We start from the raw sequence: 19967 nt of genomic DNA, 5'->3' as shown, positions 1-19967 counted from the left end.
TATTTCCACCCAGAATAAAGAAAGATGTCGGCCGTATGCTTCTGTGCAAGCGTCACTACTCTCTGCCAGTGACGTCGGGTCAAGCTCAACGCTGATTGGGCCAAGCTCAACGCTGATTGGGCAACGCGGCTACGCATACGCGCGTACATATATACGCAGCTCATACGCCGCTAACGCGGGTAAAATGTTGCTTTAGCGCATGTAACGCATGTACGCAGCTCATACGTGCGTAAACCAATGGTTCCCTATGGAAAAATTGCCGATTTTATACACGTCTCTACGTCCCACGGTTCGATACATCCCACGATTTTCTTAAATTTAAAAAGCATTTCATTTAAACAACACTTATATACCAATTAACTTAATGTAACATTTAATAACAAATAATTTGGAACACTGAACAGATTTGAACAGAAAGAATACTATTAAAGTATAGCTAAATTAATAAAGAAATAACCAAAGATTGCAGTTGGAGGATGCTTTTTGCTGGTAGGCAAAAACCCTCAACTGTTTGGTTGGTTTAGTCAAATATCCTTATTAACGCTTCTTATTAGGCTATGTAGCTAAAATAATGACATAATCAGGCCGCATAGAATGCAACATGTTTAATAGCCTAACTTTCAATAGATGGGGTAAAACATGAACTTAACATGAACGTCGCAATAACGAGGCATAGTGTTAAGGTGCGGCCACACCAGACGCGTATTTCGCGTACTTCGCGTATGAAATCGCCATTTTTTCCATAGGGAACCATTGGTTTACGCGCGTATTATGCGTAATACGCCTATAAGCAACATTGTACGCGCGTATTGCGCGTATGAGGCGCGTATATTTACGCGCTATACGCGCGTATATCGCGTACATTTCAAGAGTTCAAAAAATTTAACTTTTTACGCTCATACGCATGACGATTAGCCATGTTGCCCAATCAGCGTTGAGCTTGACCCGACGTCACTGGCTGAGAGTAGTGAGCTTGGACAGAAGCATACGGCCGACATCTTTCTTTATTCTGTGTGGAAATAGTAACATAGTTACGCCATTAAATGCTTTTATGGAAACATTTCTAGCGAGAAATGTGCATTTTACTTTCATAATGTTCGCTCGGTGAATGTGAAGGATGTTTGGTTTGATAGTTATGACGAAGAGGGAACGCTCCGTTCACTTGCATGGACAGAGTCTCTGGTTACTAAGCAACCTCAACGTCTTGGCGGACTATTTCTCTGCTGATCAACACTACAGACACTACACGAACAGAAATGGAGGTGGATCAAAATATCATCGTCGCCGTGTGCGGCCGTCCTGTCCTGTACGACACCACGATGGTGTCGTACAGGGACAGGAACAAAACAGAGAGGGCGTGGGTCGACGTGGCAGAGGATATTGGCGTTCCTGGTGTGTGTGTGTGTGTGTGTATTTTGCTTGGCTTCAGCTATCGGTTGTGTTCTACTATGAAAAAAGTTAGCGCCGGTTAGCGGTAGCACCAGTTAGCAGTAATATTAAGTGATACTACTACAACAGACTGTCCCGCTTGTCAGGTTACACAACTTAATATGTATATATGTTCTTGTCAGTGGACGAATGTCGCAGGAGGTGGAAGTCACTCAGGGACAGGTATAGCGCGTATTGCGCGTATGCGACCATTTTTTACACAAAATGGTCAAGCAACATTATACGTGCGTATCTCGCGTAAAAAGTACGCGAGATACGCGTCTGGTGTGGCCGCACCTTTACGAGTAGCATATGTGTGTGCGCGAGATTGGCAGTGTGCATATGCGTGTGTGAGTGACGTCAGCGAGTGAGTGGACGAGCAAGGAGAGCGAGCGGTAGCGCGTGTGTCTAGTGAAGAAGCGAACGAGTCCAGTAGAATAAAGTAGGCCTACCCATATGGAAAGCCAAGAAGGCCACAATCCGGACCAAGATTGGCTAAGTTTGAAAGCTGTCTAACCAATCAGTGAAGAGAAAGACCAGACTAAAGTAACGCATTGTCGAAACTAGAGCTGCAGTGCCTCCATGTTTCGCCGTAACATAAGGCTGTGTTGTCTTTACTAGTTTCACTACAATGTAATGACCACCACTAGCTAGTGGAAAATATATTTGTGTCTAGTACAGTGATATATTTGTATATGTTAGGCTATATATTGAGATGGCAGTGTGCGAAATACCCATCATTATTCGGGGATGCCCTCATCCCCAGATTGTTCGCGATATGCAGTAGCCAGCTCGGCCATAACATTACAATATTTCATGGATGCAAGCAAGCCAAGACAATCGATCTGTATCTATAGCCTACATGACAACACGCAGACAAACACACACACACACACACACACACACACACACACACACACACACACACACACACTGGTAAAGCAATAGGAGCCTGCATTGGCTAAAGTTGTTGAGATGCACCTTATTTTATAACAGGGAGGGGCAAAGTTGTGCATTACAATGCAAACACGACAATAATTGGCACCGTTCTTGCGCACTCAGAAGAACATGAACTGAATAAATGCCAGGTATATAGCATATCGGAGACGGGTACACAATCAGTGCATTTGCAAATGAGAGCCTGCAGTAGGACCGATCTTGTGACATTATTTAAAGGGACACTGTGTAAAAATTACTCCCATCTAGTGGTACAATTGTATATTGCATTCAAACTAATAGTGCTCGCTTGTCCAAAAACTACGGTGGGCAGTATGTGCCAAGAAGCTGTGACATGACACCTACTAGGCTACCTCATCGAGTCATTCGAGTGATGATGAGGTTCGTATCCTAATCAACGCATTGTAATCCGTTGATTTCAACAATGTAACAGTATTCTAAATACCAACAATTTACATTGTAACGTACGGAATCAAATCAAAATCAAATCAAATCAAATTTATTGTAATTTTGTTGATTGAACAACAAAACGAGAAGGCATTTCTCACGGATCAAGATCAAGATCGATTTCAAACAAACAAACAAACAAACGTCCCAATGATGAATAAATAAATAAATAATAAATAAAGTCCAGTGAGAAGATCTGGGACGCTGGTGCATTGAGCATCCTGACAGCTTGAGGTAGGAAGCTGTTCCGCAGCCTGGTGGTGGAGCATCTTAAGCTGCGATAGCGTTTCTTGGAGGGTAGGAGCTGAAAGAAGCTGTTCAGTTTGTTTACGTCCACCCCGTCTCTGCTGCTTCCTCCTCCGGGCAGTTGCGGGCACGGTGTCACAGTGTCCGTTAGTATCCTGTGTTTGCGTAGTATGTCCAGATGCCAGCGAATGCCAGTGATGTTACTCGCTCTCAATGTCCTAATGTTTAATATTGTTTCCCTGTCATAAACTACGTTCGTAGGACGTCTCACACTCAAACATTCAATCTCAATCTCACAGATCTCAAGAGGGGCCGCTGCGACTGTACGCGCCGCCAGTTAGTCGCCCTGGCAAAGAGTTTACTTCCTCGTCTCCTATCCTGTTCCTAATTCCTCCTCTCGATCTTCTTTTCCACCGTATTGTCTTCTTTATCAGAGTTGTTGGTATGAAATCCAGTTGTTCGGGTGATAAATCAACTGTCTGGCAAGCGAGTTGAAGCTCCAGAAGGTCCGCTCTAGCGTAAGTGCGTCTTGGTGGATTTGGATACGTGTGACCCCAGCAGAGAATAAACCTCCATAACTTGATGAAGAATGGCTTTTGAATTCCTCCAACGCATTTGACAGTATCCATAAGTCATAAGAATATTGTCATGATTTAAACTCGACAGAAATATGAAAAAGTAAATTAAATATGTAATAAAGTAGCCTTTCAATGATGAGTCGCTCAAACATAGGAGCGCCCATCTCGTTGCCATGGAAAACCATGTTATACATGCTTACACATCGTCGTTTTTTTTTGGCGTCGATGATTCCTTCTCCTGTGGCGTGGCATAACTATGGTCTTTCAAACAAATGCGGTGCATGTTCAAATTTGCCGGTAAAACTCGTCTCGCTATACTAAGCTCTGTTCCACCGTTACGCTGGCTCAGAGTGAAAACGCGTTTGCAATTCCTGTACGACGTAGTGCTTTTTGACCCTCTCGGCAGCTCATAGACCGGAAGAAAATGGAAGCCTCCATGAAGCTTACCCGTCCTATGTAACCATATTGATATTAATATTAATTATTCTTCGCTCAGGAGGATAAGTGAGATTTTTGGCAGAGATCATTTTACACCAATGAGGACTTATTTATGAATGAATATGTTGATTTGAGGTAATAAATTACTCAAAATATTACATAGTGTCCCTTTAACCATCCATCTACAGCTAATACGATCAGACAGATACATCATTGATCACATAAAAGCCCACAACAAGCCCAACATCACCACGGCAGGTGCGCTCTCTCTCGCACATTCACACAATCACTCCAACTTCTCCAACTCCAAGGCAAGGCTGTTTCACTAAGACCACAAACAACCACAACTAACCAGCCTACATATCCACAATAATCAGTTCTATACATTGCGTCTATCTTCTGTTTGGTGCACATGGCTAATTTGCATAGTTTGCACCGGACTGTCGGCTCCGCTTGTCAAAAAAATAGAACGTATTTGTGAATAAATGCTTTGAATTCTGAATACTGGACTTGGTGAGCTTGAATAGGCTACATTTAAGTGACCTTTAGTGAGATGGCCTAAAACGGAATACAAATGAATTATTCTAGGACATATAGGCTTTCAGGATCAATTCAGAGGTTCAACTGTTCGGGATTCATTTTGCTTAGCCAGTGAAAGTGACCAGCTGTAGATTCCGCACTGTTAAAAATACTTCACTACAAGTAGGCTATAAGTCCTCCAAATAATTCAGCAGAATTGCATTACTGCCACACGCATAGGCAGCAGTAGTCATTATGCGCTAAAATGGTCCCTGCCAGTGTTTTTCTATTCTGATGTTTGTGGATGAATCTTTCAGCTACAGCTTTGTTACATTTCCTTGCGATGGTTTGCTAGTTTAACTATACAGCAATAAATCAAATGATGTAAGATGATGTGTCCGTTGCGTGGCTGTCATGTGAGAGCCGTATACGCATTTTAAAAACACCTGTAATCAGCGTGACTATGACTTTCCGAGCGGATCATGGGGGGCTCTTCAATCATTTATTTTTTAGGATTTTCTCCCGTCATCCTCCAGTTTATTGCAAACATCTGGAGATAAGTCGGTTTAATTAAATACTCAAGTGAAATACAAGTGTACCTCCAAATTGCACTTATTGTACAGTACTTCGGTAAGGGCATTTACAATCCATCACTAAAGTTTTAATAGAATATTCTGATTCAGCGGATTTAAAATGTATTTGTATAATCTTCACAAATCTTGCAGCAATGCAATGTTAATATATCATCATGGGAAATGAGTATTCTGATTCAGCACATTTACTATTTATTTGTATAATCTTCACAACTCACAGCAATGAAATGTTAATTTATCATCATGGGAAATAGCATATAGACAAGCTTCATAAAAATTCATTTCTAAGCAGTAGGCCTACTACATATTTCTCAACGTAAGCATCATGACCATAAGCTATCCCAACGTTTTCACACCTTTCACACAGTAGGGCAGCATTAGTCATACATGATTAACAACACATCAAAGAAACTTTATTGAGGGATAACAGTGAATAAAACATCTGCGTCTTGGGTAAAGATGGGCTATGCTTAATGTGAGGAGCAGAGCCCGATTGGAAGGAAGCCCATTCAGGACGAAGTTTACCCGGAGAAGGCAGCTTCCAGGCAGATGAAGATGGGGGGGCTCTACTTCTTATTACCACAACAGGAACAGAACGCAGCCAAGCCAATGAATTCAGCCAAGTCACTGAGAAGTCTGTCTTTAACATTTGGAAAATAGTTCAACCATGTAGGACTTTTCTAATTCCCCACTGTACTTTACAGAGATAGAGCACTTTGTTGCAGTCAGACATTTGTTTTTGTTTACCTTTAACATAGTGAGGCTGGAACACAATAGTTTGACCTGGCTTGGTGGAAAGCCCACTCACCACGTCAAGGTGCAGGTCATGAGTGGGAAAATAGGTGTGTGTGTGTGTGTGTGTGTGTGTGTGTGTGTGTGTGTGTGTGGGGGCACTCCAAGCGTCCTTCCCTGTGTGTGTGTGTGTGGGGGGGCACTCCAAGCGTCCTTCCCTGTGTGTGTGGGGGCACTCCAAGCGTCCTTCCCTGTGTGTGTGTGTGTGTGTGGGGGCACTCCAAGCGTCCTTCCCTGTGTGTGTGTGTGTGGGGGGGCACTCCAAGCGTCCTTCCCTGTGTGTGTGTGTGTGTGTGGGGGCACTCCAAGCGTCCTTCCCTGTGTGTGTGTGTGTGTGTGGGGGAACTTCAAGCGTCCTTCCACGGGGGGGAACAATAACAATGAGACATTGTCTCATTGTAATGCCAGAAGAGACACAACCTCACGGATGAGGTCCAGTCCAAGGTCTCCTCTAGGACCAGCAAGAGGGTCAAAGGTGCTGTTTAGCTGCTCCAAAACAGCATCCCCAATGAGGTACTGATTTGAGGGTACGGTGACCCTCTCAGGCCAGTGCACCTCTCCTGCACCAGCACCGCCCTCTCTTGCTGGGTCTTCCCCTTCTCCTTCCTCCGCAGCACCTCCTTCCTCCGTCGCACCTCCTTCCTCCACAGCACCTCCTTCTCCACCAAATACGGATAGCATTGCAGTAGTGGTCTGTCCCTGCCGTTCCAGGCAACCTCTGACGAACATCTGCAGTGGAGTAGCATGCCTTTCCGTCCTCAGTCCATGGTTATTCCACTGTTCAATGAAGCCGCAAAGGTCACGGTTAATCCGCGGGAGGTACACGTAGTGCAGTGCCGCCATGTGCATCTCGTTTTCAATGTCCACGATACCTTCGCTCTCCAGGAAGTTGAAGAGTTCATAGTATACGTTGGACATTCCTCGCCACAAATCCCCCCCAGAGCCGTTCGATGCGCTGGTTGTGGGTGCTTCTCCCCCGGAGAGCACTACCTCTGTTTGACCCTCTAAAAAGGTTCATCATGAGGCAGACCGAGTTGTTCTCACCTCCGTGGTCAGTCCTGACCCTCGAAGGCACGCCATACTTCGCCACAGCACTCAGGAAGCTCTCCATCACCGTGCTGCTCCGGTTGTTATCGGAGGCTCGGAGGAACACAACCAACCGGCTGTATCCATCGATGGCCCCATGGATAACAATCCTCCACCTGCAACAGTGAAAATATAATTTATATGAACAATACATAGCCTACGGAGACAAATTAACCACACCTTTAAAGCGAACACCAAAGTCTGGTATGCTAATGTTAATATCTACCTTATCAACTTGTGGTTGCCATCGATGTGCCACAAGGAGTTTGGGCCAGCAACTCTATATGCCCTTCTTTGCAGAGTCTGGGACATTGTTCGCGCTGCAGCTGCTGCAGGGTTCACCCTCAGCATGCTTGAACGCACTCTGCTCCTCTGAACATTAAAGGTTTTGTATGCGATTTGCGAAAAGCCAGCAGATTTTGAAAATACACAACTCAAATGGTCCTACCCTACTCCTTCAACGCTGACTCTGACTCCACCCATTCCAAGTACCTGGACGCGCAATCATGCACGAGCGCGAACAGAGATGCGCGAGAGCGAGCCAGGCTAGCGTAGGTTTTCGTTTAACAACATGGCACTACATTCAGCTGTAAGTTGCACCCAGTACCGCGGGAAGTAGGGGTGCTGGGGGTGCTGCAACACCCCCTGTCCGAGGCCCTGTCTTATCACAGAAAACGATCATTTCTAAAAACTCCGGCCAAAGTGGAGATTTCTGAAAACGCCGGTTATGTGTTGTCGTGTCAACGGGGAGGAACGGGATTTTAGGTTCTGAAGCGTCACATTATGCACCAGGAAATGCTTAACGTCATGTGAGCGCCCGCTGTACCGTATTGGTCCGAATATAAACACAAACCCCATTGTAAGACGACCTATATTTGGAAAAAAGATTTGAAGACCAGATCTTGTTTTTATGAATAAATAAATTGTATTAATTGAAATAATATACGAAAATAAAAAGGCATAGAATAAAACACTGCATTGCCACTAAACAGTAGTGCAAATAGGCCGTACTGATGTGTACACCAAAGACTATTCCTGACACTCCTCTGCCCCGCTGTGTTCGCTCTGGCTGTGGTCGCTCCGAACTGTTTCGGCCCGTGGCAAAGCGAGTCATCCTCGCTGCTGTCCAAGGCATTTTGAGACGCAGCATTTATTTAATGCTCATATGACCTAGTGCTGAAAAAAGGTTAGATGAAAAAGTGTGAGGGTAGCGGTGGTGCGCTAAACTTGTTCTGTGAGCAGCTGGATGTGAACCATGGTGTGAAGAAAGTGAACACAACGATCGATTTTCAACTGTGCGCGCATGCACTGGTGTAATTGAGCTGCGCTGCTATATATCTTTTTTATCAATGTAACGAGTTGCGAGTCTAGTGCAGGCTGAGTTATTTTTTTCCAGCACCCCCCTGCTGAGAATACGTTCTCGCGGCTATGGTTGCACCAGATGTTATAAACATTAAACTGTCACATAAATCATCACTATTTTTTAGAAAATGTATGTTTGTTTCATATAATTGTATTGGAAGTCCTGGTTTTCACTAGGGTTGCTGCGGTGTGGACATTTTCACAACGAGTAATACACTCGTCTCAACACCGGTATTACCGAGTATAAACGGTATAAACTTTGAAACTATGTCAACCGCCACACACGCATCGGTTTTTAGACCCTTCTCGTCCTTCAGTTGCCGCCAACGTTCGAAAGCAGCGCCTAGGATTATTCTTGATTTCAGTTTTTCTCTTTCAGCGTTTTTATTATCAATTACTCTCTGAAAAAGAGTTTTCCTTCTCTTTGCTGGTGGTGGTGGTGGTGGGGATGGTGGCGTCTTGTCTGCCATGGAAATTGTCTTCTACTGCTAGGTCCAAATGTGGATGAACTAGTTCCAGTAGCTACCGCAGGATAACAACAAACAGGACCTTGCTCTGGGTCACGAGCACTGCACGAAGGGGTCGCGCGCGGGGCGCGGGGGAGTGCAGTACGACCGTTTGATTGACGTACTTACTGTCCAATGCAACGAGGTGGCAATCCAAATGATTGGCTGGAGTTTTTCGAGCCCTGCCCGTTCCACAGATGATTGACTTGCTTAATTTTCATGTCAGTACTTCTAACTCAGTGGCTTTAAGCGGGTTATGATAAGGATTTCAAGTAATTTTGCAAAAATGGCCAAAAAAGCAAATTCCGTACCCAACCTTTAATTTGCTGCGCACGCAGCTGCGCCCTCACAGACTCTGGGCCGATGCGGTCATTCCCAGCCACTGTCTCCCTGATGAGGTCATCCAAGGCAGCATCTGAGCAGGTGGAAAATGTCCCTCAGGTTGAACTGCCTATAACATTTGCACATAGAGGTAATGTTAGACCTACGGTATTTCGATGTGCTTTTGCACCTTCAACCAGCCCTCCAGGATGATTACAACAATTGAGACAAGAGGGAACTGCCATTATTGAAACATACCTTAAACGACGGCTCAGTGTACGAACAGAGACACCCAGAATCTGTGCCATCTGTTTCCCAGTGAAACCACAGGTCCTCAAAAAACACAGTTGCTCCTGTGATATTTTTAACTGTGGGGGACCACGACCTCCGGTCCAAATGAGAGGTGCCTGGTAGCCTGAGAAATATAACAGATTGTTGATGTTTACTCACCTGGCTAGTAGCTACACATGTTTTAAGTTGAAATTTAAAAAAGGGCTTAAGAACTTTTTAAGACGGAATAGTAAAACAAACCATAAACGGAGTCATTTAGGCGTTGATTAATAATCCTATCAGCAGCCCCATGCAAGCATACCTTGTTGTCCCGGTGTGGTAGGCACAGATCTCCGAACTTCAGCTATAATCTCCCGAACATCTCGAATTATAAGATCAGCTGAGGAGATGTCAAGCAGCCTTCCCCGTGACCACACTAGGGTCCTCTCCATGGTTTCCAACCTGAAAGTTTGAAAGGTTTCGTGAAATTAGGAAAAAAATGGTAAGTGTGAAACTGTGAAGCTACCCCACACCTAGTGGTAAGGGCGCATTAATATCTGCCTGAGCGAATTAACACGCAAGCAAATATATATATATAGGGGAATTCAGAACACCCTTTTTTCGTTTTAGGGGGAACAGTAAAGTGGTGGGATCAGTGCAGATAAGCGACAGCATGGAGCTATTATGAGCGACAACTGTCACTAAACGACGCGAGTTTTGCATGGGCAGAATTATTTCATGAATTTTGGTTTGCAATGAACATAGAAAATAATAGCCTGCTTGTCACAAAATAAGTTGTTAACATTCATTCTTGTAATCCTAAAGTTCCACCCACGCCAGAAGTGACTGGATAACGATACCCATCTAAGGAACGGTTACTTTATAACTTAGGCCCCGTCCACACTAAACCGGGTAAATAGAAAAACGCACATTCGCAATGAAAACGATCTCCGTCCACACTATCGTTTTCATATCGTTTTCGGAATGTTCTGCATCCACGTTCCACACTGAAATGTTTTTGATTAACAGTTGTTGTCATGGTTCCACGACTCCCGCCACGCCTTTCTGTTTATTACAGGCGCGCGATTAGCTGATAGTTGCCGTTGATAAGCTTGCTAATCATTTTCACTCACAATACAAGCAAAAATATGGCTCAAATCAAAAGTACAAAGGCGAGTCTTCATTTTTTTTTTAAACGACTCTCAAAGCAACTAGACCCGACGTTACTCGCCTACTAGTATCCAGGCTAGAGCCCAGGCATGTCGTAGATCTCAACATGTTCTGTAATTACCACTATTAATCGCTCCAACGGCACTTTCCCGAGTGATTTGTCTGCCATTGTTTCTTGTTTTGACAGTTATAAGTTTCCTTCGTGACGAAGTGTCAATGTTCCGCTTGTGATTGGTTTGTTGCCCAAAAGACGACTGACGTCGGCCGCTTTCTTCCAAGTTGAAAAACGCTAGATGTGAACACGGCCTTTAATGTGGAAGGAGTAGCCTTTAGGCTAAAATTTAAATTCTTGAGCAATGTCCTTTACATGTTGGCTGGTAAATTCCCAAAACCTACCTGGTCAATGTAGATTGGACGTCTACAGCATCTGTTTCAAGCAATCTCATACAGTCATTAAATGTGCTTTTGCACCGCATTATGAACTGTCTTCTAGACATTCTTGAAGAGTTCCACCTGTCAGTCCGATGTTTACGGCTTCAACTCACTCGACTCACGACTCAACTCACGAGAAATAAAATTGGAGCAACTCGTGGACCAATTAGAAGAGCTTATTTTGAGGGGGGGGGGGCGGATGGTTGGCAACAACCTCACATTATGCATTATTTGAATTCAAATTCGCCAATAGGCTTGCAAGCCAGACCCATGTCAAGTTCATATTATTTGAATTCAAATGCGCCAATAGGCTGGCAAGCCAGACCCACGTCAAGATGTTGAAATTAAATTTACTGCCGCTAGGGGCGACTAACGTGTATAAATACGTTGCGATCTCGGCGGGAGTTTGAGTTGTTCAAAATGCACAGGCGACTCTCTGAAATCCGCAGACAGTTGAACGCAAACTTCGATCGAGCCATGGATCGCAGTACCGAGGAGGCCACAGACGGACTTGTGGATAGGTAATATATATTATAATAATAATAATAATACATTTAATTTAGAGGCGCCTTTCAAGACACCCAAGGTCACATATTTCATTTTGATAATAGCATCGCTGTTAACGCACGCTAGTTGAGCTGATCGGTTGACAATTCCAAAATGCCTTGCATTCGTTTAATAAAGACGTGCTTTCACGGTACAAACGTAAACGTGTCATTACTAGTGTGAGAAAAAATTGACTTTAACTGTCGGGCAAGCTAGAACAAATATCAACCAAATATCATTACATTCAGAAATCTCAAAATGCTACAGACAAATAGCCTACAGCAGTGGTTTTCAAACGGTGGGGCGCGCCAGAGTTCTTCAGGGGGGGCGCGACGTGAGAAAAAAATAAACCCGAAAAAAACCTGAAAGTCGATGATTCAAATCATCAGTCGTCGTACTTCAACGTCGCCTTGTCCGGGAAAACGTTTGCCCGCCAACGGTGCTACTTTAACAATTCATTCTCAACCATGGCCGACATAACCACCATTGCATGTCTTTACCTGTTGTGGAAGAGGGAGAGACTTCGGAGAACCCGATGCAGTCTATTCGTAATATTGCAATGACCCCGGAAGAGGCAGTAAATGAAATATTGGTTAGACAGCGATTTATTAGATACCTAATAAACCGTTGGAACGCACAAGACCGGTAACCATAGCAGCGCCGGTAAATAAACCCCGCTAAACCCAATCCCTACGAAAGCTCCCCGCGCTTTTGGCCGTGATATTAAGGGATATTGTATAGAACGACGGTCATTATCGAGAAAATATCGATTGTGTTTGTGTATGTGTTTGCATATGCATGTGTGTGTGTTTAGGTATGCGTATATATATGTATATGCATCACCCATCTTGATGTTGGTTCTGTTTGTCTTGTTTTTGTCCTTATTTTAACTATAAGCGTCTACTTATGCATTAGCACTTTGTAATTATTGTATTTATTGCATTGTTAATTTATCCTGTGTCCTTCCACTGCTGCTGGGCTGTTCTGCAACAAACTAATTTCTCCTACGGGAGATTAATAAAGTTGTATCTTATCTTATCTTATCTTATACATATCCCACAAATTACATTGACAAGTTACCGGACTTGCGGATTGATACCAAAAACGTTGTTAGAGGCAAAAAAAATAATTTGTTATTAAAATGAACACTTTCCTAGGTTTGCACTGTTTCGAAGGGAGGAAGGAGCAGGACCCGCACAAAGCAGCAGGAGGAGAAGACCACGGAGGACACATCTCTTAATAAAGGTCTCCGTCCTTAAGCAGGACATTGCGGTGTACCGCTGTACACAAGGTGAGCAGGGTTGAAGAAGACTTTCCCTGAAAAGAAAAGGGGACGTTTGTTTGATGATTTCATTATTGAACACGTGTACAATTATATTCTACCAAAGAAAGTAGCCACTGAGTATAGTACTACTACTACTAAATAATTGTTCTCATGTTTTTTTAGAAATCTTAGTCACCTGCGCAGTGGTACTGCAGGACACAATGTCCCGCGAGGAGTTCCTGCAGGCCCTCAGGGATAAAGTGCCGTACATGCCAGAGGCCTTCGACCTCTGCAGGCTCATTGGCCGTAGATTCAGCGTACTGGTCGATGTCTGCCCGAGAGACCTTCGGGGACGTGGCATGATGGGCCGGTCCAATCTGTACATCCGACCAAAGGTAGATGAACATTAACAAATAAGCACAACAGGTCAAATAAAATAAACATCGACCACTGTACCTGGCATTAACAATTTATTTTACAGGGTGCTGCGGCTGCCATTCCCTCAACCAATGAGGTCCGGCACCCTCTAAATGCACCGGTCTATGTTGACAGTATTCATGTTATAAACTGCTTCAAAACGGTTATTTTCACAATATAAGTGAATACTTTGACTGAGTACTCATTCAAGGTTTGTAGGTGTCTAAGAAGGAAGAGCAAATGTGGAAAAGATAACCACTCTTGCACTAGCAAGAATTTTTTTGAAAACATTAATTCCAAGTCTGTCGTCTGTTCATTGAGAAACTACTTTTTCAGTGTTACCATATAAGATCCCAGGCTCATCTTCAGCCAGCCAGTGGCCTGAAGTTGTTAGCTTTTGTAATAGGGCTTTATTTAGACCGAGCCAGTACAGAATATCTGCATAGGTAAAGAATACTGATGGTCTTTACTTTTCAGGTACCTCTGCCACCTGCTGGCCAACCCCAACCTGCCGGCCCAGAAACCCTGCACACCCTGCCCGGCCCTTCTCTACCTCCCAGCACTTCTCCACCTCCCAGCCCTTCTCCACCTCCCAGTCCTTCTCCACCTCCCAGCCGTTCTCCACCTGACGGCCCTTCTCCACCTCCCAGCCCTTCTCCACCTCCCAGCCCTTCTCCACCTCCCAGCCGTTCTCCACCTGACGGCCCTTCTCCACCTCCCAGCCCTTCTCCACCTCCCAGCCGTTCTCCACCTGACGGCCCTTCTCCACCTCCCAGCCCTTCTCCACCTTCCAGCCCTTCTCCACCTGCCAGCCCTATCCCATCTGCCAATAGTCTGTGAGTAGTGAACCGTGTTTCCCATTAATAACTTAGAGTCTGGTGCCCCGTCAGAATCCCAATTTTTCCCTCCATAATTTAAGAATAAACTGAAATTATCTTTAAACTTGTGACAGTATCAAAATAACTGCATCTTGCCCTGTTGCTTAAGCAAAGCTTATCCAAGCAGGGAAAATGTTTTAAATCAATCCCCCTTGCAATGAGCGTCGAGTCTTCCAACCGAAATCAATGGATTTACAAAATGCCAAATAAAACACGACAGAAACTGTATTTCGCTACCATACTTGATGAAAAAAAAGAAGATGAGGATGTCTGCATTGCCTTTGGAGAGTGTGGACTCTAAACTCTCCCCAGGCAATGCAGATATCCTGAGTTTAAAGTTGTGAATCCAGGGTTAGGGATTATTTACCATCAGTTAAAACGAAGGAATAATGCCTCATATTAAAAATAATAATAATATTGACTGTGCTTAAAGGAAGCAGGAATTTTACCAAATTGTTCCCTTTTTTTGTTTTTACACATTTGAAGATTCTACTTAAAGTCACATTTGTCTTGTTATCTTATTTGCTGTTGTTGATCCGAAAATGATCCGACCCGTGACTCAAAAACCAATGCACGATCCGAACCTTGAGTTTTGTGATCCGTTACACCCCTAATTTTAAGTAGTGTTCTTTAATCCTGTCCTGGGGGACTGCTTATCCTGTACAATTTAACCCTCTCCCTGCATCTACACATCTGATAATCAGGGATAGCTAAAATGACTAACAGGATAAGTGGCACTCCAGGAGTGGTCTGAGAAACAATGCTGTAAGGCATATCTGGTGATATAGATTTTATTAAAACCTGAATTGTTATTCTTTATTTTTCCAGACCTCTGGATGTGAAGGACATCCTTCTGCCACTGCAGGACCTTGTCTTGAGGATGGGTCAGGGAAGCCGGGTGAACTGCTTAAGAGGGGAGGAGTTTCAATGTGCAGCTTGGGCCTTCAACAGGTCGAGTTTTGACCCCTACTTAAAGTTGGATGTGGTGTTTGTGGATGGCGATGGGGTGGCAGAAGGCGCAGTGGATGAGGGGGGACCGACCAGAGAGTTCTGTACCCTCCTCATCCACCAAATACAGAACCATTTAGTATTTGAAGGTCCTGAGGGCAACAAAACCCTGGCCCTGGACAGTGTTGGTAAGCTTTGAATTTAATTTATGGTATTGGGCGTTGCAATTTTGAGTTTTTAACATGCATTTAAAATGAGAAACAAACTTTAATAACCTTGTGCTTTTCCCCTTATCACAGCATTGCAGAAAGGACAGTACAGGCTGGTGGGGCAGATGATTGCCGTCTGCCTGGTGCAGGGGCAGGTCTCCCCTAGATTTTTATCTGAGCGCCTCTACAGACAGGTGTGTAATCTGTCCCCTCTTCCTGCCACTTTGGAAGAGGTGACAGATTACAATTTGAGGACCAAGCTCCGAAAGGCAAGTAAATGGTTAATGTTAATTTAAACCACTTTTTGGAGAAGTGTTTTTGTGTCAAGATACTGTGTGGTGTGCTCTAGTGTACTGATGTTGAATTTCAATATATGATTGATGTCATACAGATATGTCAATGCATTCTTCACTGTTAGAAGATAATTTGTGCCATGAAAGTGCTTAGAAATCCCAAATAATGATTATTGTTCCTAATGTATGATATTAGATTGCAGATGCCACACATGTGGAAGGTGCCAGGGAGGCTATGGAGGAGGCCACAGACGAGCTCTCCCTCATGGGCTCCTTCTCCTTTGTGAGGAGCCTCCCGCATAGGGATGAGCTGCTGGGGGCAGCCCTCAACTTCCTCACAGAGGGCCGTATTTTGACTGCTCTCAATCAGTAAGTGGAGCTGGGAATTGACTATTTAATGGACTGAGACCTTTGTGTTGGAGTGAAAAGTTATCATGGGTTCCAAAATAATCTAAATTTCAATTAATTGAAAGGATTCCTTGTCTAATTGATTTTTATCTTCACATTATGTACTATGGAGTAGGCTAGAACAGGCTTCAGAGCAACAGACTTGGATATTCTATCACCTTATATTTTCTCTGATCTATTATCTCATTGATTTTACAGATTCAGAGAAGGGTTGGAGACCTTCGGGATTCAAGCCCTTTTGAGGTTCCACCATGAGGAGCTCAAGGGGGTCTTCATGGACACACCTGAGCCGCTGCTGGCCTCCCGGTTGGAGTCCACATTCAGCACGTCCTACATGTCTGAGCCGGGCTCCTATCGGAGGAGGAAGGAGGCCAGGACCCTTGTATATTGGAGGGACTGGCTGATCGAGGTGGAGGGTAAGGAAGTGTTTCTATCTACAACCCTTATCTATCTAATTGTTCTTTGTTAATATATGCTTATTCTGAATTTGATGCCAGCAACACAATTCAAAACAGGGGACCACCAAAGACTAGGAAAGCTGTAGAATGCTCAAAAAACCACAATGTTCAACTGTTTCAACATTAGTAACTGGTAACAGGTGATATTATCATGAATGGATATAAAAGGGGCATCCCGTAGAAGTTAAGTCTTCACAAACAATAATTGGTCACAATACACAAAGGAAAAATACAATACTGTTTACAGCTCTGCATGAATGAACAAATGCACACATGAAAGATATTTACTATTTGATTTGTGAACCTAGGCATACCTGTAAATACAGCACTGCATAGGGAATTATAGTGAACCAATGCCTAGATTGTGACAGAACCAGCATAACACATTTTATTTATTTTTTTGAAAGAATGACACATTGATTTATTAGTGCACACTTCGGGTAAAACAAGGACTTTTGAACATTTCTATTGTGATCTGAGAAATGCAACGCAAACCAACGTAAAACAACCTACATTTCTCTGCTGAGATGAATAAAGTATATCTTATCTTAACTAAGGACGACGAAAGATTGGCACATGTCAGGCAGTGTAAAATTCCTGTTAATGTTCACATGCGGTCGTTCTTACAAGTTATCTCTTATGTACTAACAGATGGAGATACGAGTCTCACCCTGGGGGCGGTTCTGGCGTTTGCCACGGGCCTTCAAAGAATTCCTGCCGTGGGTTTTCCCATCCAACCCCGGCTTGAATTCCTCCATGAGGAAGATGGACCGGCCCTTTTCCCCACGGCCAATACCTGTTCCCTGGTCCTCAGGCTACCGGTGTATCCCGAGTACACTGGATTTAAGGAGGCCATGGAGGAAGGAATAACCTCCGGTGGGAGTACCTTCGGCGTGGCCTAATTTGGTGCCCAACCCCGTGGAAGGACGCTTGAAGTGCCCCACACACACACAGGGAAGGACGCTTGAAGTGCCCCCACACACACACACACAGGGAAGGACGCTTGAAGTGCCCCCACACACACACACACACACACACACACACAGGGAAGGACGCTTGGAGTGCCCCCACACACACACACACACACACACAGGGAAGGACGCTTGGAGTGCCCCCCCACACACACACACACAGGGAAGGACGCTTGGAGTGCCCCCACACACACACACACACACACAGGGAAGGACGCTTGGAGTGCCCCCCCACACACACACACACACACACAGGGAAGGACGCTTGGAGTGCCCCCACACACACACACACACACACACACACAGGGAAGGACGCTTGGAGTGCCCCCCCACACACACAGGGAAGGACGCTTGGAGTGCCCCCACACACACACACAGGGAAGGACGCTTGAAGTGCCCCCCCCCACACACACCTATTTTCCCACTCATGACCTGCACCTTGACGTGGTGAGTGGGCTTTCCACCAAGCCAGGTCAAACTATTGTGTTCCTGCCTCACTATGTTAAAGGTAAACAAAAACAAATGTCTGACTGCAACAAAGTGCTCTATCTCTGTAAAGTACAGTGGGGAATAAGAAAAGTCCTACATGGTTGAACTGTATTTTCCAAATGTTAAAGACAGACTTCTCAGTGACTTGGCTGAATGGCTGCGTTCTGTTCCTGTTGTGGTAATAAGAAGTAAAAAAATATTTACTATTTGATTTGTGAACCTAGGCATACCTGTAAATACAGCACAGCATAGGGAATTACACACACACACACCTTTTTTCATGACCTGCACCTTGACGTGGTGAGTGGGCTTTCCACCAAGCCAGGTCAAACTATTGTGTTCCAGCCTCACTATGTTAAAGGTAAACAAAAACAAATGTCTGACTGCAACAAAGTGCTCTATCTCTGTAAAGTACAGTGGGGAATTAGAAAAGTCCTACATGGTTGAACTGTATTTTCCAAATGTTAAAGACAGACTTCTCAGTGACTTGGCTGAATTCATTGGCTTGGCTGCGTTCTGTTCCTGTTGTGGTAATAAGAAGTAGAGCCCCCCCATCTTCATCTGCCTGGAAGCTGCCTTCTCCGGGTAAACTTCGTCCTGAATGGGCTTCCTTCCAATCGGGCTCTGCTCACATTAAGCATAGCCCATCTTTACCCAAGACGCAGATGTTTTATTCACTGTTATCCCTCAATAAAGTTTCTTTGATGTGTTGTTAATCATGCATGACTAATGCTGCCCTACTGTGTGAAAGGTGTGAAAACGTTGGGATAGCTTATGGTCATGATGCTTACGTTGAGAAATATGTAGTAGGCCTACTGCTTAGAAATGAATTTTTATGAAGCTTGTCTATATGCTATTTCCCATGATGATAAATTAACATTTCATTGCTGTGAGTTGTGAAGTTTATACAAATAAATAGTAAATGTGCTGAATCAGAATACTCATTTCCCATGATGATATATTAACATTGCATTGCTGCAAGATTTGTGAAGATTATACAAATACATTTTAAATCCGCTGAATCAGAATATTCTATTAAAACTTTAGTGATGGATTGTAAATGCCCTTACCGAAGTACTGTACAATAAGTGCAATTTGGAGGTACACTTGTATTTCACTTGAGTATTTAATTAAACCGACTTATCTCCAGATGTTTGCAATAAACTGGAGGATGACGGGAGAAAATCCTAAAAAATAAATGATTGAAGAGCCCCCCATGATCCGCTCGGAAAGTCATAGTCACGCTGATTACAGGTGTTTTTAAAATGCGTATACGGCTCTCACATGACAGCCACGCAACGGACACATCATCTTACATCATTTGATTTATTGCTGTATAGTTAAACTAGCAAACCATCGAAAGGAAATGTAACAAAGCTGTAGCTGAAAGATTCATCCACAAACATCAGAATAGAAAAACACTGGCAGGGACCATTTTAGCGCATAATGACTACTGCTGCCTATGCGTGTGGCAGTAATGCAATTCTGCTGAATTATTTGGAGGACTTATAGCCTACTTGTAGTGAAGTATTTTTAACAGTGCGGAATCTACAGCTGGTCACTTTCACTGGCTAAGCAAAATGAATCCCGAACAGTTGAACCTCTGAATTGATCCTGAAAGCCTATATGTCCTAGAATAATTCATTTGTATTCCGTTTTAGGCCAATCTCACTAAAGGTCACTTAAATTTAGCCTATTCAAGCTCACCAAGTCCAGTATTCAGAATTCAAAGCATTTATTCACAAATACGTTCTATTTTTTTGACAAGCGGAGCCGACAGTCCGGTGCAAACTATGCAAATTAGCCATGTGCACCAAACAGAAGATAGACGCAATGAATAGAACTGATTGTTGTGCATTATTGTGGATATGTAGGCTGGTTAGTTGTGGTTGTTTGTGGTCTTAGTGAAACAGCCTTGCCTTGGAGTTGGAGAAGTTGGAG

At 44.0% G+C, this 19967-nt stretch overlaps 2 protein-coding genes and 3 long non-coding RNA genes across 5 annotated transcripts; 2 read left to right on the top strand and 3 right to left on the bottom strand.

Moving 5' to 3' along the window:
• Positions 1–290: 290 nt before the first annotated feature.
• LOC132475271 (uncharacterized) lies at positions 291–639 on the bottom strand. Its single transcript, XR_009529847.1, has 2 exons — positions 543–639; positions 291–502 (listed from the first exon to the last, which is right to left on the bottom strand). It is a non-coding gene; the product is annotated as an uncharacterized LOC132475271 (long non-coding RNA).
• Positions 640–5385: 4746 nt separating this feature from the next.
• On the bottom strand, positions 5386–7461 carry LOC132474172 (uncharacterized). Its single transcript, XR_009529609.1, has 2 exons — positions 7311–7461; positions 5386–7200 (listed from the first exon to the last, which is right to left on the bottom strand). It is a non-coding gene; the product is annotated as an uncharacterized LOC132474172 (long non-coding RNA).
• A 4104-nt stretch (positions 7462–11565) lies between these two features.
• On the top strand, positions 11566–18410 carry LOC132474138 (serine/threonine-protein kinase WNK4-like). The gene is made up of 6 exons (XM_060074687.1): positions 11566–11666; positions 12849–12982; positions 13139–13350; positions 13850–14208; positions 15079–15386; positions 15498–18410. Exons 1-6 carry the CDS (start codon positions 11566–11568, stop codon positions 15701–15703), a joined length of 1320 nt encoding a protein of 439 aa, XP_059930670.1. The 3' UTR covers positions 15704–18410.
• LOC132474143 (G2/M phase-specific E3 ubiquitin-protein ligase-like) lies at positions 15774–18410 on the top strand. Its single transcript, XM_060074692.1, has 3 exons — positions 15774–16069; positions 16307–16524; positions 17218–18410. The coding sequence occupies exons 1-3, from the start codon at positions 15936–15938 to the stop codon at positions 17466–17468; spliced, it is 603 nt and encodes a 200-aa protein (XP_059930675.1). The 5' UTR covers positions 15774–15935; the 3' UTR covers positions 17469–18410.
• A 103-nt stretch (positions 18411–18513) lies between these two features.
• LOC132474165 (uncharacterized) lies at positions 18514–19737 on the bottom strand. The gene is made up of 2 exons (XR_009529603.1): positions 19595–19737; positions 18514–19479 (listed from the first exon to the last, which is right to left on the bottom strand). It is a non-coding gene; the product is annotated as an uncharacterized LOC132474165 (long non-coding RNA).
• Positions 19738–19967: the final 230 nt, after the last annotated feature.

The sequence above is a fragment of the Gadus macrocephalus genome, chromosome 16 (genome assembly GCF_031168955.1).
Source record: "Gadus macrocephalus chromosome 16, ASM3116895v1".
In the NCBI taxonomy this organism is placed as follows: domain Eukaryota; kingdom Metazoa; phylum Chordata; class Actinopteri; order Gadiformes; family Gadidae; genus Gadus; species Gadus macrocephalus.
This window is presented reverse-complemented; position numbering and strand designations above follow the sequence as displayed.